This window comes from Gopherus flavomarginatus, chromosome 4 (assembly GCF_025201925.1).
Source record: "Gopherus flavomarginatus isolate rGopFla2 chromosome 4, rGopFla2.mat.asm, whole genome shotgun sequence".
In the NCBI taxonomy this organism is placed as follows: Eukaryota; Metazoa; Chordata; order Testudines; family Testudinidae; genus Gopherus; species Gopherus flavomarginatus.
The window spans coordinates 51,359,610-51,374,143 of record NC_066620.1 but is presented as its reverse complement, the minus strand read 5'-3'; the positions used below and the strand labels follow the sequence as shown (position 1 = coordinate 51,374,143).

Below are 14,534 nucleotides of genomic sequence, written 5' to 3'. Positions count from 1 at the left end.
AAGGGTTCATGACGCTCGCGTCTTCAGGAACACTACTCTGTTTAAATGGCTGCAGCAAGGGAATTACTTCCCAGACCAGAAAATAACAGTTGGGGATGTTGAAATGCCTGTAGTTATCCTGGGGGACCCAACCTACCCCTTGTTGCAATGGCTCATGAAGCCATACACAGGTAGCCTGGACAGTAGTCAGGAGCTGTTCAACTACAGGCTGAGCAAGTGCAGAATGGTGGTAGAATGTGCATTTGGATATTTAAAGGCGCGCTGGCGCACATTACTGACTCGCTCAGACCTCAGCCCAACCAGTGTCCCCTTTGTTATTGCTGTTTGCTGTGTGCTCCACAATCTCTGTGAAAGTAAGGGGGAGACCTTCAGGGCGGGATGGGAGGCTGAGGCAAATCACCTGGCCTCTGATTACGCACAGCCAGACACCAGGGCAATTAGAAGAGCACACAAGGAAGCGGTGCACATCAGAGAAGCTTTGAAAACGAGTTTCATCACGGGCCAGGGTGCGGTCTGATTGCTGTGTTTGTTTTCCCTTGATGAACCCCCCCCCATTGACTCATTCCCTGTAAGCAACCCACCCTCCCCCTTCGATTACAGCTTGCTTTAAGGAAATAAAGTCACTATCATTTAAAAATCATGTATTCTTTATTAATTCATTATAAAAAGAGAGAGAGAACTGACAAGGTAGCCCAGGTGTGGTTTGAGAGGAGGATAGGAGGGAAGGAAAAGGCCACTAAAAAAATTTCAAAGTATTGACAGCCTTTTGGTTGGGCTGTCCACGGGGATGGAGTGGGCGGGTCCACGGAGCTTTCCCCCATGCGTTCTTAACGCATCTGGGTGAGGAGGATATGGAACATGGTGAGGGTGGTTACACAGGTGCTGCAGCGGCACTCTGTGATCCTGCTGCTGTTCCTGAAGCTCCACTAGACGTCGAGCATGTCAGTTTGATCACACAGCAGCCCCAGCGTTGCATCCCGCCACCGCTGATCTTCCTGCCGACACCTCTCGTCTCGAGCGTCCCTCCTGTCTTCACGTTCACTGGCATCTTTCCTGTAATTTGATACCACGTCCTTCCACTCATTCAGATGAGCTCTTTCATTGTGGGTCACTTCCATGATTTCCGAGAACATTTTGTCTCGTGTCTTTTTTTTCCGCCGCCTTATCTGAGATAGCTTTCAGGATGGAGTAGGGAGGCTTAAAAAATTTGCAGCTGCATGAGGGAAGGAAAAAAGAGAGAGAAGTATTTAAAAAGATACACTTTACAGAACAATGCTTATACTCTTTCACGGTGAACAACACTATTCACCTTACATAGCACATGTGATTTCACTACAAGGTCGCATTTTGCATCTTAATATTGAGTGCCTGCGGCTCTGGTGTTAGAGATCTCACAGACACAGGTCCGGGCAGCATAGTTCAGCTTGCATGCAGCCATGGTAAGCCATTGTCTTTCGGCTTCTGCAGCCTTCATATACACAGTGCCTTATATTTTCCCAAATACCAAGCAAAGCCCGTTCAGTGCTGCTTCTTTCCTGTTAAGATGCAGCAGCGGAAACCACCCCCCCACATCCAATTCTCTGGGATGATCGCTTTACCCATCCCCCCCACCGTGTGGCTAGCAGTGATCTTCCCTGCTACCAGCCACACGGTGGGGACGGGGAGGGGGGTGTTTAGCAGTGATCTTCCATGATACCAAACACCCCCCTCCCCGTCCCCACTGCGTGGCTGGTAGCAGGGAAGATCCCTTCTAGCCAAACGCGAAAAAGCTCAGCGCCAATCACCCCTCCCTCTCCCCCTGCTTGGCTTCCTGCAAGGAAGGATTTCTTTTAAGCAACAGGCAGACAGCCCAGTAGGAATGGCCATGTCTGTCCCCTTAATTAAATTCCTGATTTTCAGCTAAGTTACCATGAACAATATCACTCTCCTGAGGATAACACAGCGAGATAAAGAACGGAGGTTGCTTGAATGCCAGCAAACACCGGGACCATAAGCAGCTAGGCTTTGTCATGCAATGATACCAGATTACTTGCTGTATGCATGGCGTGGTCAAGTGTCCTACCATGGAGGACGGAATAAGGCTGCCCTGCCCGGAAACCTTCTGCAAAGGCTTTTGGAGTACCTCCAGGAGAGCTTCATGGAGATGTCCCTGGAGGATTTCCGCTCCATCCCCAGACATGTTAACAGACTTTTCCAATAACAGTATTGGCTGCGAATGCATCCCAAGTCCTTGGGGCAAATTAATCATTAAAAAACGCCTGCTTTTAAACAATGTTTTATATTTACAAAGGTACACCCACCAGAGGTCCCTTCCATGGCTTCATTGTGTGGGATAGTGGCTTGGGAGGGCTGGGAGAGTAATTCTGTCAGGGTGAGAAAAAGCTCCTAGCTGTTGGAGAGAATGGAGTGGTGTGTGCTGTCTACAAGCTCGTCCTCCTCTTCCTCCTCCTCATCTTCCCCATCCGCAGAATGCTCAGCCATGGCTAGGATTACCACCCCCACCTTGGAATCCACGGACAGGGATGGGGTAGTGGTGGCGGACCTGTCATAACAGATAGCTGAGGGTTAATGTCTCTTTCACCTTTAAAGAGTTAACAAACAGTGACCTGCAACACCTGACCAGAGGACCAATCAGGAGACAAGATACTTTCAAACCTCGGTGGAGGGAAACCTTTGTTTGTGTGTTTGGGTTTGGCTTTGTTCTCCCTGGGTCCAGGACGGGACTAGAGGTGCAACCAGGTTTCTGCCAGTCTCCCTGCTACAGTCTCTTATCTATTCAGAATAGTAAGTAAGTAAAAAGGCTGTTATAGTTTTTTAATTTGTTTTTCTTTATTTGTAGATGTGTACTTGCTGGAAGTAGCTTAAATTGTGTTTCTGCTGGAGACAGCTTCTTTCTATTGTCTATAAGCTAGAAAGACCCTGTAATATTTCATCTTGATTACAGAGACAATTTTTATGTTTTTCCTTCTTTATTAAAGTTTTCCTTTTTTTTTTTATTAGAATCTAATTGATTTTTTTATTATCTTTTGTAAGACTCCAGGGAAGGGAGTCCACACTCACCAGGGAATTGGTGGGAGAAAGGAGAGGGAGGAGGGAAGAAAAACCTGCTCTCTGCGTTCAACTCTGTATCTCTCTCCGGGGAAGAAGGGAGGGGGAAGGTAACATTCCTCTCGGTGTGGTGATTCAAGGAATTGAATCACGGTGGTCTCCTAGTGTACCCAGGGCGGGAAAGAGCTGGGAGGAAGAAGGGAGAGGGAAGGGAAATGGTTCATTCCCCTTTGTTGTGAGACTCAAGGAATCTGGGTCTTGGGGGTCCCCAGGGAAGGTTTTGGGGGGACCAGAGGGTATCAGGCCCTGGAATTCCTGATTGGTGGCAGCGCTACAGAATCTAAGGTGGTAATTAAGCTTAGAGGACTTAGGCTAGTACCCATATCCTGGACACTAAGGTCCAGAGTTGGGAATTATACTATGACAGGCCCCCCCCTAGAATTGCTTGCAGCTCAGCATAGAAGCGGCATGTTTTCGGCCCTGCCCTGGACCTTTCGTTTGCTTCTTTGGTTTTCTGGTAGGCTTGTCTGAGCTCCTTAACTTTCACATGGCACTGTACCGAGTCCCTGGTGTGGCCTCTCTGCATCATGGCCTTGGAAATTTTTTAAATTTTTTTTTCATTTTGTTTTTTGGAACGGAGTTCTGTTAGCACAGAATCCTCTCCTCATATAGCGATCAGATCCAGTACCTCCCATGCGGTCCATACTGGAGCTCTTTTTCGATTCTCAGGAGACTGCATTGTTACCTATGCTGATGAGCTCTGCGTGGTCACCTGTGCTGGTGAGCGCTCCATGCTGGCCAAACAGGAAATGAAATTCATAAGTTCGTGGGGCTTTTCCTGTCTGCCTGTCCAATGCATCCGAGTTCAGATGGCTTTCCAGAGCAGTCACAACGGTGCACTGCGGGATACTGCACGGAGGCCAATACCGTCGATTTGCGGCCACACTAACCCTAATCCGACATGGCAATACCGATTTCAGCACTACTCCTCTCGTCGGGGAGGAGTACAGAAACAGGTTTAAAGAGCCCTTTATATCGATATAAAGGGCCTCGTTGTGTGGACGGGTGCAGGTTTAAATTGGTTTAACGCTACTAAATTCGGTTTAAACGTGTAGTGTAGACCAGGCCTGGTATTGAATACATCTTGCATACCTCAATCTTTTCAGTATTCTATCTGACAAGTTCACAAGAGACTGGTAGCCCTTCCCACATTTATCCAGAATGTTTTAAAAAACAAGGGCTGGATATAGTGACAATAGTTCTCTGAACAACGACTAAGTGTCTCTTATCAATCCAAAATAAGACTGAAAAGCCCAATATTATTTAGAGAGTTTTCTCCCCACTGAGGATTTCCTACACATATTAAACTTTTTACTTTTCCTTTGGACAGTGTGATTTCAGTAAAAATCCACCTGTAATTTAAAGTGCAGCTAATGCCCCAGGCTATCGTGCTGGCATACATCAGAAAGCAGATTACTATATTTATGAATCAAAGATACTGGTGGTGAAATATATTAAACCATCTTTTCAATTCAGATGCGTAACCATCTTAATTGTATTTTAAATCTAGTATAGCTTAATCCCCTTTTTAGTAAAATTTTTTTGTAAATGATTATTGGATTTATTGAAAGTGCAGATTATTTTCTTAAACAGTAAAAGGGGGCATCAGGTTGCAGAATAACAAAATATTACAGATTTAGACAACATTAGTTTGGTTATACAAAGGCTATATATATATACTTTTTTTCTCAAAAGTTCTCAGTAATTTGTTTTTAATCAGTTTGTGCCAGTTGCTCCATCCTTCCACACTAATGTTACTAATAGTGGGATTTCTTCAAAGCATAGAGCCAAGTCCTACTTGCCTTGTTCATACAAGTAAGACAAGCAATATTTGGGCCTTAATTATATTTTTTTGCTTCAGTTAACATAGGACTTTTCTTTGAGGGATTTAGGGTATCCTTGAAATACCAGTTGACTAAGTTTTTTCTGACTTCAGAGCAGAATTTTTTTTTTTCAAATAGTCATTTCCAGAGATAGAATATGGTTCCCTGTATCATGGCATTCCCTTCAGCATTTTGTTGTTTTTTTTTTTTTTTCTTCTGTTTTGTAAGGCTTAGTGTGCAAGATTATATAACAATGGTTTTTCATTGTTGTTTTTTTCTTGCGGGGGACATGAACTTTTCACAGTGGTTTGTTTTAGATCCTTCAAATCCTCTGCAGAAAGTGCCTGTTCAATTTTCTTTTATCAGCTATTTGTCTGTAAAGATATAATTCATTCCTATTTGTTTCTTGACCAGAGAGATCTGTTTATCTTGTAATTTCCTTCTGTATTGAGCTACCAGAAGGCTAGTGTTAATTGTAGTATTAACCTTGCATCTGAAGAGGTGGGTTTTTTACCCACGAAAGCTTATGCCCAAATAAATCTGTTAGTCTTTTTAAGGTGCCACCGGACTCCTTGTTGTTTTTGTGGATACAAATTAACATGGCTACCCCTCTGATACTTGTTGTATTATGGTTTTGTAAATGTCTTAACTGTAAGTTTAAAACGATTGGCGTTCTAACCTACTTTTTTGGTGTAATTGTGTTTGATTTGTTTTTTAAAACACCTGTATTTCCCAGTATAAAATAATCTGGGACATAAATGACGTTTACTTCTGATCTGAAATATCCCTCCGAGTATTATTTGTTCTTCATATATTCCAATGTTGAAAACATTGTAAAGCAAGGGTTAGTTCATATAATTATTTTCTTGGGGGCATTGTTGGTCAATAAGTAGTAGTTTTTTTCCAGTGGTGTCACATTCCTTTTTTTCAGTCCATAGCCATTCAGTTTTATCATTTGTGATCCTTTCCAACAATAACTTTAATTGAGTTGCAGAGGATTATAACTATAAATTTTGCAGGCTTGACCTCTATTTCAAGAATTGTATTTTTTCTTTGTTCTCATTTCATGTTGCAACTTGATATTTATCAGTTATTTGTGTCTATTTTGTGAGGGTTTCTAGTGGAAAGTATTGGTTCCAAAATAGCATTCTTAGAAGATAGTGAGATTAATTGTTGCTCTGTGTAGGAAAGATAATGTCACAACAGATCATCACCGTTTTTAATCTCTTAAGTTTTGGACTAGTTACTTCTGTGGAGAAACAAAATGAATTCTTTGCATCAGTTTTCACAGCTGAGGATGTGAGGGAGATTTCCCAAACCTGAGCCATTACCAATCTGAAGAACTGTCACAGATTGAGGTATCGTTAGATGAGGTTTTAGAACAAATTAGCTCTGTCAAGCGATTAAAACAATTAATCGTGTGATTAATCGCACTCTTATAAATAATAAATACCATTTATTTAAATATTTGGGATGTTTTCTAAATTTTCAAATATATTGATTTCAGTTACAGCACAGAATACAAAGTGTGCACTGCTCACTTTATATTTATTATTGATTACAAGTATTTCACTGTAAAAAAAAAAAGAAATAGTATTTTTCAATTCACCAATACAAGTATTGTAGTGCAATCTCTTTGTCATGAAAGTTGAACTTACAAATATAGAATTATGTACCAAAAAAACCTGCATTCAAAAATGAAACAATGTAAAATTAGAGCCTGCAAATCCACTCAGTCCTACTTCAGCCAATTGCTCAGATAAACAATTATGGTTACAATTTGCAGGAGATAATGCTGCCTCCTTCTTTTTTACAAAATGTCTCCTGAAAGTGAGAACAGGCGTTCACGTGGCACTGTTGTAGCCGGTGCCTCGAGATATTTACGTATCAGATGCGCTAAAGATTCATATGTCCATTGATGCGTCAACCATCATTCCAGAGGACATGCGTCCATGCTGATGATGGGTTTTGCTCGATAACAATCCAAAGCAGAGTGGACAGACGTATGTTCATTTTCATTATCTGAGTCAGATGCCACCAGCAGGTTTGATTTTATTTTTTTTGGTGGTTCTGGTTCAGTAGTTTCCATATCTGAGTGTTGCTCTTTTAAGTCTTCTGAAAGCGTGTTCCACATCTCGTCCCTCTCAGATATTGGATGGTATTTCAGATTCTTAAACCTTGGGTCAAGTGCTATAGCTATTTTTGGGAATCTCAGATTGGTACCTTCCTTAAGTTTTGTCAAATCTGCCGTGAAAGTGGTCTTAAAACAGACATGTGCTGGGCCATCATCTGAGACTATGATATGAAATATATGGCAGAATGCAGGAAAAACAGAATAGGAGACATACAGTTCTCCTCCATGAGTTCAGTCACAAATATAATTAAGACATTTTTTTTAACGAGCATCATCAGTATGGAAGCATGTCCTCTGCAATGGTGGCCAAAGAATGAAGGAGCATATGAATACTTAGCATATCTGACATGTAAATATTTTGCAACGCCGGCTACAAAAGTACCATGTGAATGTCTGTTCTCTCTCTTTGGTGACATTGTAAACAAGAAGTGGGCAGCATTATCTCCTGCAAATTTTAACCAAACTTGTTAAAAGTTAAGCAGGTAGCTCGTGGGCCAGCTTAAAATGGCAGGCGAGCCATATCTGGCCCACGTGCTGTAGTTTGCCCACCTCAGCACTAAGTTAAAACAAGATTAGATTAGAGGTCATAGGTTGTGTATTTCTCTGCATTTAATGGGTGCAATGTTTATGAAGTATTGCCTAATTGTAGGGTTTCTGACGCACAGTATTGTTTTTGATATACCACTGAGTATGCTGGGACTTGTAGTTGCACATACAACTTAACTCAGACCATTCTGCTATGATTACTTTTTTACATGTCTTGAATGATTAAATGCCTAAATTAAACTATGAGAAAATTTGGTGTGCTAAAATGTTGGCTCAGTATTGTCAAAATAAACTGCCTTTAAAAAAATCTTTTATTCAATTTTCCTCCAAAAATAAGAGAAGAGGGGGAAAAAAGAACAGATGAGCAAAGGAATAGGAAGGAAGGGAAAGGAAAAGAAAAGGAAGGAGGGCAGGCAGTTGAAAGGAGGGCAGCATTTCAATCTCCATCTGCCAGGAACCAATTAAACATTTGTTTAAAAAAAAAAAAAAAGTTAGACCAAATCTTTTTAAGAGTTCACTAGGGACCACAAATCCATTTTTTAATACAGGAGCATATAGTGAACACAGACAGTTAATCTTGTTGGAGTCCTTTAAGGAAGTTTTCTGACTCTTAAGACTTTTGAAAGACATGGGTCTCTTCTCTATGCTGTACATGGAACATGGCTTGAAACAGTATATGATATTTAAGGCCTTTTTGCAGCTAGTCATGTTCCTTGCATTATTAAAAGCAGCCCTGTGTTCCACACTATGTCCCGCAAGGTCCTGAAAAATCATAATCCTAGGATTAAAAGCATTCCAGCATTCATTCTTCTCCCTAGCTTTCTACATAATAAACTAACAATAAATGTCAGGAAATGAACAATAATGGCATTTGGTTTAGTGCCAGGGCAGGCTTTAGGGCAAGATACTTGTATGCCTCTGGTAAATTACAATCTCTGCACGGAGGTGGGGGACAAACTCAAGGGATTTCCCCTTTCTTCCCCCTCCAGAACCCTCACAATTGCAAATTACTACACAAGGATCATCTTAAAGGTTTCCAAATTGTTTTCAAGGAGCTGATCTCACTGAAATTATGCTGAATTTGAATCTGGATATCTAGATTTGATCTTCAGTGCCAGATACAAGTCCCTCAGCCTCCCTTACAAACCCAGTCAGATTTAACAGGGACGAGTCAAATGTAATTGTAGCTAGCATTGTGAACATGGTGGACTTAATTTCCATCGTGTCATCTGCAACCCTTTTCAATAGGACCATAACAGCTCCACTCTCCTCCTCAGCAGCAGTCTTGTCAGGGGACGGGAGGGGAAGGGAGGAGAGGCCTCAATCTTTTGTTGTTCTAGGATCTAACAGATGGCTTAGAAGTGCCTCATGGCATTTATGATGCTTTATATTAAATAGTGGTCTTTGGGGTATGGGAGTAGACCTTCTGGCTGTAGTCTGTATCTGCTGCACTCCACTCTTGCCCTGTCCCAGTCCAGCCCTGCGGACTTCCTGCATTCAACACCTGTCCCTCTGTAGTTTAGCCTTACTGAAGTACAGTATCCGCTCCACTGAACTGGAGATACCCAAGTCTTTAACCATCCCTGGACCTCGCCTCCTTCTGGGACCCTCCCTTCCCCCATCCCCCACAGTGCTAATTTTTTTGTCTCCTCCAGTCGTTGTCTTTTAATAAAAGAATTGTTTTGGTTTGAAAGTAATTGTTATTCCATCAACTGAAAGCAAACAGAGTCCTGCAAAGCAACAGGCAATTTTCTTAAAGCTTCACAGTACATTGTCTGCACCAATCACAATCACCTTCTAGCATTACAAGCACTGCACTCCTGAGCATAGCAACAAATATTAGTGGCTTTCAGCTTTAAATTGCTGCCTCAAGGCATCCCTGATCCTTATGGCCCCACTCTGTGCCCCTCTAATAGCTCTGGTCTCTGGCTGTTCAAATTCAGCCTCCAGGCACTCAGCCTCAGCGGTCCAGCCCGGAATGAAACTTTCACCTTTCCTTTCACAAATATTATGGAGTGTAGAGCATGCGACTGTAAGCATAGGAATATTGTCATAAGCAGGTCCTGTTTCCTATATAGGCAGCACCAGCGAGCCCTTAAACAGCCAAAAGCACACTCAACATTCTGCACTTGCTCAGCTGCTTATTGAATCACTCTTTGCTGCTGCTAAGGTTCCCCATGTATGGCTTCATAAGTCATGGCATTAAAGGGTAGGCATGGTCTCCCAGGATCACATGGGCATTTCGACTTCCCCTACAGTGATCTTCTGGTCTGGGAAGAAGGTAGCTTGTAGCTTCCTGAAAAGGCCAGTGTTCCGAAAGATGCATGCATCATGCACCTTTTTGGACCAGTCTGCGTTAATGTCCTTGAAACGTCCATGGTGATCCACAAGCGCCTGGAGAACAATAGGGAAATACCCCTTCTGATTATTTTACTTGGTGGCTAGGTGGTCTTGTGCCAGAACTGGAATATGCATGCCATTTATTGCCCCTCTGCAGTTAGGAAAGCTCATTTGCGCAAAGCCATCCACAATGTGCCCAGAGGCATGGTCTTTCGGAGCAGGATGAGATTATGGCTCTGCACGCTTCTGTCAACACGAGTCCAACCGTTGACTTTCCCACTCTGAACTGATTAGCAGCTGCACTGTGTAAACCGATTGGTCGCCATGCGCTTCTCCAATAGCAGGGCAGCTCTCATTTTCATGTCCTTGCACTGCAGGGCTGGGGTGAGCTCATCACACAGTCCCATGAATGTGGCTTTTCTAATCTGAAAGTTCTGCAGCCACTGCTCATCATCCCAGACATGCAGGACAATGTGATCCCACGGCTCAGTGCTTGTTTCCCGAACCCCAAAGCAGCGTTCCACTGTGGTCATCAGCTCCGTGAATGCACAAGCAATCTCGTGTTGTAGCTACTACATGTGGCGAGATGAATGTCAAACTCCTCTTGCCTTTGTAATTTAAGGAATAACTTTACTGCCACTCATGACACGTTAGTGAGAGCAAGCAGCATATTGGTCAACAGCGCAGGATCCATTCCTGCAGACCGAAGAGGCAGAGCGCACAGTACACAAACTGTTGAAAGATGGTGCCAAATGCAGATGGAAGCATATTGCTGGTATGTGAAGCAGTGCATCGTGGGACATTGGAACAGGACCCAGGATGCCCTGCAACCTACTCTTAGAGGCAGAAGAGATGCTCTGTGGGATAGATGCCCACAGTGCATCGCTCCGAATACCCCTGCAAGTGCTGCAAGTATGAACACGCTGTTGCGCAGGCAGCTGACAGTGTAAACACATAACAGTGGTTTCCCTTCAGCGCTCTCTGAAGGGAAGGGATCTCTGCCAGTCTAGACATACCCATAATTAAACAGTCAAAGATATAGATATGAGTAGGTGGCCAAATAAACATCTTGCAAGTCAGGAGGCTCAGGTTCTGTTCAGAGTTCTGCCATGGATCTCCTGTGTAGCCTTGAGCAACTTACTTAATTTCTTTGTGCGGTAGCTTCCTAATAAGCAGAATAATTATACTTAACTTCCTTTTGAGTATTCTGCCTACTATTAGAGTACCAGTAGTAACCAGTTTCTTTAATGCTGAAGAACTTACAGTGCAGTCTGTTGCTTGATGGAAATATGTAGTTACTCTCTGTGATCACAAAAGTTGAGCAACAGATTGCTGTTTACAAATCATGTTTAACCACCAGTGATCCATTCATTTTTTGGTTTTTTCCATAGTTTCTGAACTTAAATCTGGGTACAAGAAAATCTGCTTTTCTCCATACCAGACATCAGCCTAATTTGAATAATCAGTCCCAATAGTTGAGGCGTGAGCTTGGCAGAGTTACAAGTCATTTTTAGTATTGCTTAATCCTTTTTTTCTGTTACAACTTTGATTTCTTAGTTATAGGCTGTTTCATTTAACTGACTTTCTGTAACCAAATATTTGAACAAATTTCACTAGTACAAAAGTTTATGAAAAACTAAATGAAAGGGGTTTGAATAGAGCCAGATTGAAATATGAACGTTTTCATGCTTTTGTCCACAACTATTCTTCTAGCTCTGTTGAGGATCATCATGGATTAGATGCATAGAGAGAAAATCAGCTTGACCTTGAGGAAGGCAAGGATAGAATTAATGAGGGCAGACTTTGTGAAAAGTTACAGCAAAATAGATGTGTGCCAATGTGAGAATTGGGAGAGTGAAATATGCAGGAGCGGCGCGAGGGTTTTTGGCGCCCTAGGCGCAGGGCCGGCTCGCCGGTCCCGGTGGACCTCCCACAGGCATTCCTGCGGATGGTCCGCTGGTTCTGCAGCTCTGGTGGACCTGCCGCAGGCGTCCCTGCGGACGGTCCGCTGGTCCAGCGGTTCCAGTGGACCTGCTGCAGGCGTGCCTGCGGATGCTCCACCGGAGCCGCGGGACCAGCGGACCGTCCGCAGGCACGCCTGCGGGAGGTCCACCGGAGCAGTCTGCTGCCCTCCCAAATCCTAGCGCCCGAGGGGACCTAAATGGAAGCGCCGTCCTTGGAAATATGCTGAATTCCTTGATAGACATTAAGTGTACAAAAAATCCCTGTTTCCAGGTTTCTCCTCCTACTTCCCCATCTTCTCCGCTTGTGTTACTGTGGCATTTTTTCCCTCTTATTTCTTCTCTTACTCTTTTCTGGAACCTATCATTTTTGGTGTTAGTAGATACCACTGAGGATTTTAAGGCCATGATTTAATCCATAAGGGACCAGTGAGATGTTTTGATTCTTCTTAATATGCTTGCAACACTGGACTCAGCCAGGCCAGAACCAGCACTTTCAGCCAGTAGTGCTGTGCTTGGCCTGGTGTGGGGAATTGCCTCATGTCTGAATTACAAAATTGAATCGTGGATTTTTATGGTATCTGTTCTTCCACTTTTCCTCAAGGCTCTGCTTGGATTTTCATGACAATGTGTTCTTTTTGTTGTCAGAGTAACAACAACATTTAGCACAATCAAAGTGGAAGTAACAAATTGCCTATCGCTTTACAGATTATCCCATATTAAAATATGCTTGGATACTTCACAAAATACATCTGATATGTAAGTTATTCTGTGGCTGACATAAACTTGACTGTGTAAAGCCACCTATCTATTTAATTAAACAAATTTAAATGAATAATTTTCCTTAAATGTTTTTAGCTCATACATATTAAATGTTTGTTAAACATTCATGTAATGGGTGTTTCATGTAGTCTTGCGGATATAAAAGTGTGAAAGGCATGGTACAGTTTTATACGTGGAAATAGTTATGATGGTACCAGTCCGATAGCATACTTCTTTTAAAACTCCTGGATTTACAGACAGTTAGTGAAGTCTTAAGAGGATATTGTCGGATTTAACAGATTTCCTACTAAATGGAGGCAAGTAAGTGGGGAATTAGCAGCTCAGGACCTCAGTGATAGAATGATGGTATCAAACTTTTGTTTAAAATACAGTGCTCTGTACTCTTCTCTTTTATTACCTCTACATGTTTGTACAAGAGTGTTTTTATAGCAGTTCACCTTTAATTAAATGTTTGTAGGGGGAGGGGATTATTTTTTACATCAGATTAAAGGCAGGCTTTGATGTATAATGTTGAATTTTTCTTTCTTTTGCCATTATCTGTCTAATATTTACTGAAAATGTCCATAATTTTTTTTTAAAATGACCAACTTCAAAATGCAATACAGTGTATTTCTCAGTATATTTCATGGTACTGTCACTTTTCATTTAAAATCAACTTTTTCAAAACTTATTTCTTAATGAAGTTAATCAGATTAATTTTATTTAGTCACATCTGTTCATGATTGTTTCCCCCTTTTACATGCCATACAAATCATGAAATTAAGCTAATTATATACCATTATCAGCTGCAAAGAACTGGTTTCACAGTTTTATACCTTTTAATTCCCAGCAGGATATTAAGGCTTGTTTTTTGTTAATGGGAAAAGAGCAGTAACTTACATGGATTTCCCTGCAGTAATCACCAAAGGATTAACCAGTTTATTATTGTTTTTCACATTTCTAAATTGGTTCTAAAACATTACATTTCATGTGTTCTTATTGATGGCATTACTTGTCATGCTATTAAAACCTATTCTCCAAGCAGAGTTGTTATATACAAATAATTGCAGTACAACTATAGAGCAAAAAAAAAAATTGTAATTACAAGTGTGGTTTCTGTGGATAATAAACCTGTATTTTTGGGGATGGGGTGGTTTATTATATTTACACAGGTGATGATGAGCAGAGTGACTGGTTTCATGAAAATGAATCTGGCGGTGCGTGTGGAATCACTGGGGTCGGTCACTGGTGGGAACAGGACCCAACGGAGTTGGAGAAAGAATTGCCTGATCCAGTCTTTGAAAGTATCTTAACTGGTGCTTTCCCTCTTATGTCCCATTCAGGGAAGAGAGGTCAGTAACGCTCAAAGGCAGAATAATATAGTAGCTTGGGTTCAATGAAGAGATGTCTGTAGTCTGCATCTGATATGTAAAGAGTGTGGCAGTTGGTCTTGATCTTAGAGTTTCATTAGTTTGAGAATTTTCACAATCTTTTTTAGAGCAGTGCTAAGATTGGAAATGAGAGATACAATTGCCAATGATTGCAAAGTTCAGGAGGTACAAAATTGATTATTTTTCTTAAGCCCTTATCTTGCAAACCTGTACTCCTACAAGGAGTCCCACTGATTGCAGTGACTTCAATGGACTTTTTTGGGAACATCTACATTGCAGTTGGGACATACCTCATCTAGCTAGGTTGCTAAAAATAAGAGTGACGGTGCTGTAACATCAGCTCAGGCTTCAGTGTGGGTTGCACAAAGCCACCTGACCCCCACCCCCACCCCCATGTACTCACTTGTGCAGACTTTGCCAAAGTTCACACCTCTGTGTCCTCACTACTGTTTTTAGCAAGCTAGTTAGA

General features: G+C 42.0%; 1 protein-coding gene across 3 annotated transcripts in view; it reads left to right on the top strand.

Moving 5' to 3' along the window:
- Positions 1 to 14,534, top strand: part of GPATCH2 (G-patch domain containing 2) — a 203,684-nt gene that overhangs the window by 22,416 nt on the left and 166,734 nt on the right. For all 3 annotated transcript variants that reach the window (XM_050950232.1, XM_050950231.1, XM_050950234.1), the window contains exon 4: positions 13,847 to 14,026. In XM_050950232.1, the coding sequence (XP_050806189.1) occupies positions 13,847 to 14,026 (180 nt within the window). The remainder of the gene's footprint in view (positions 1 to 13,846; positions 14,027 to 14,534) is intronic.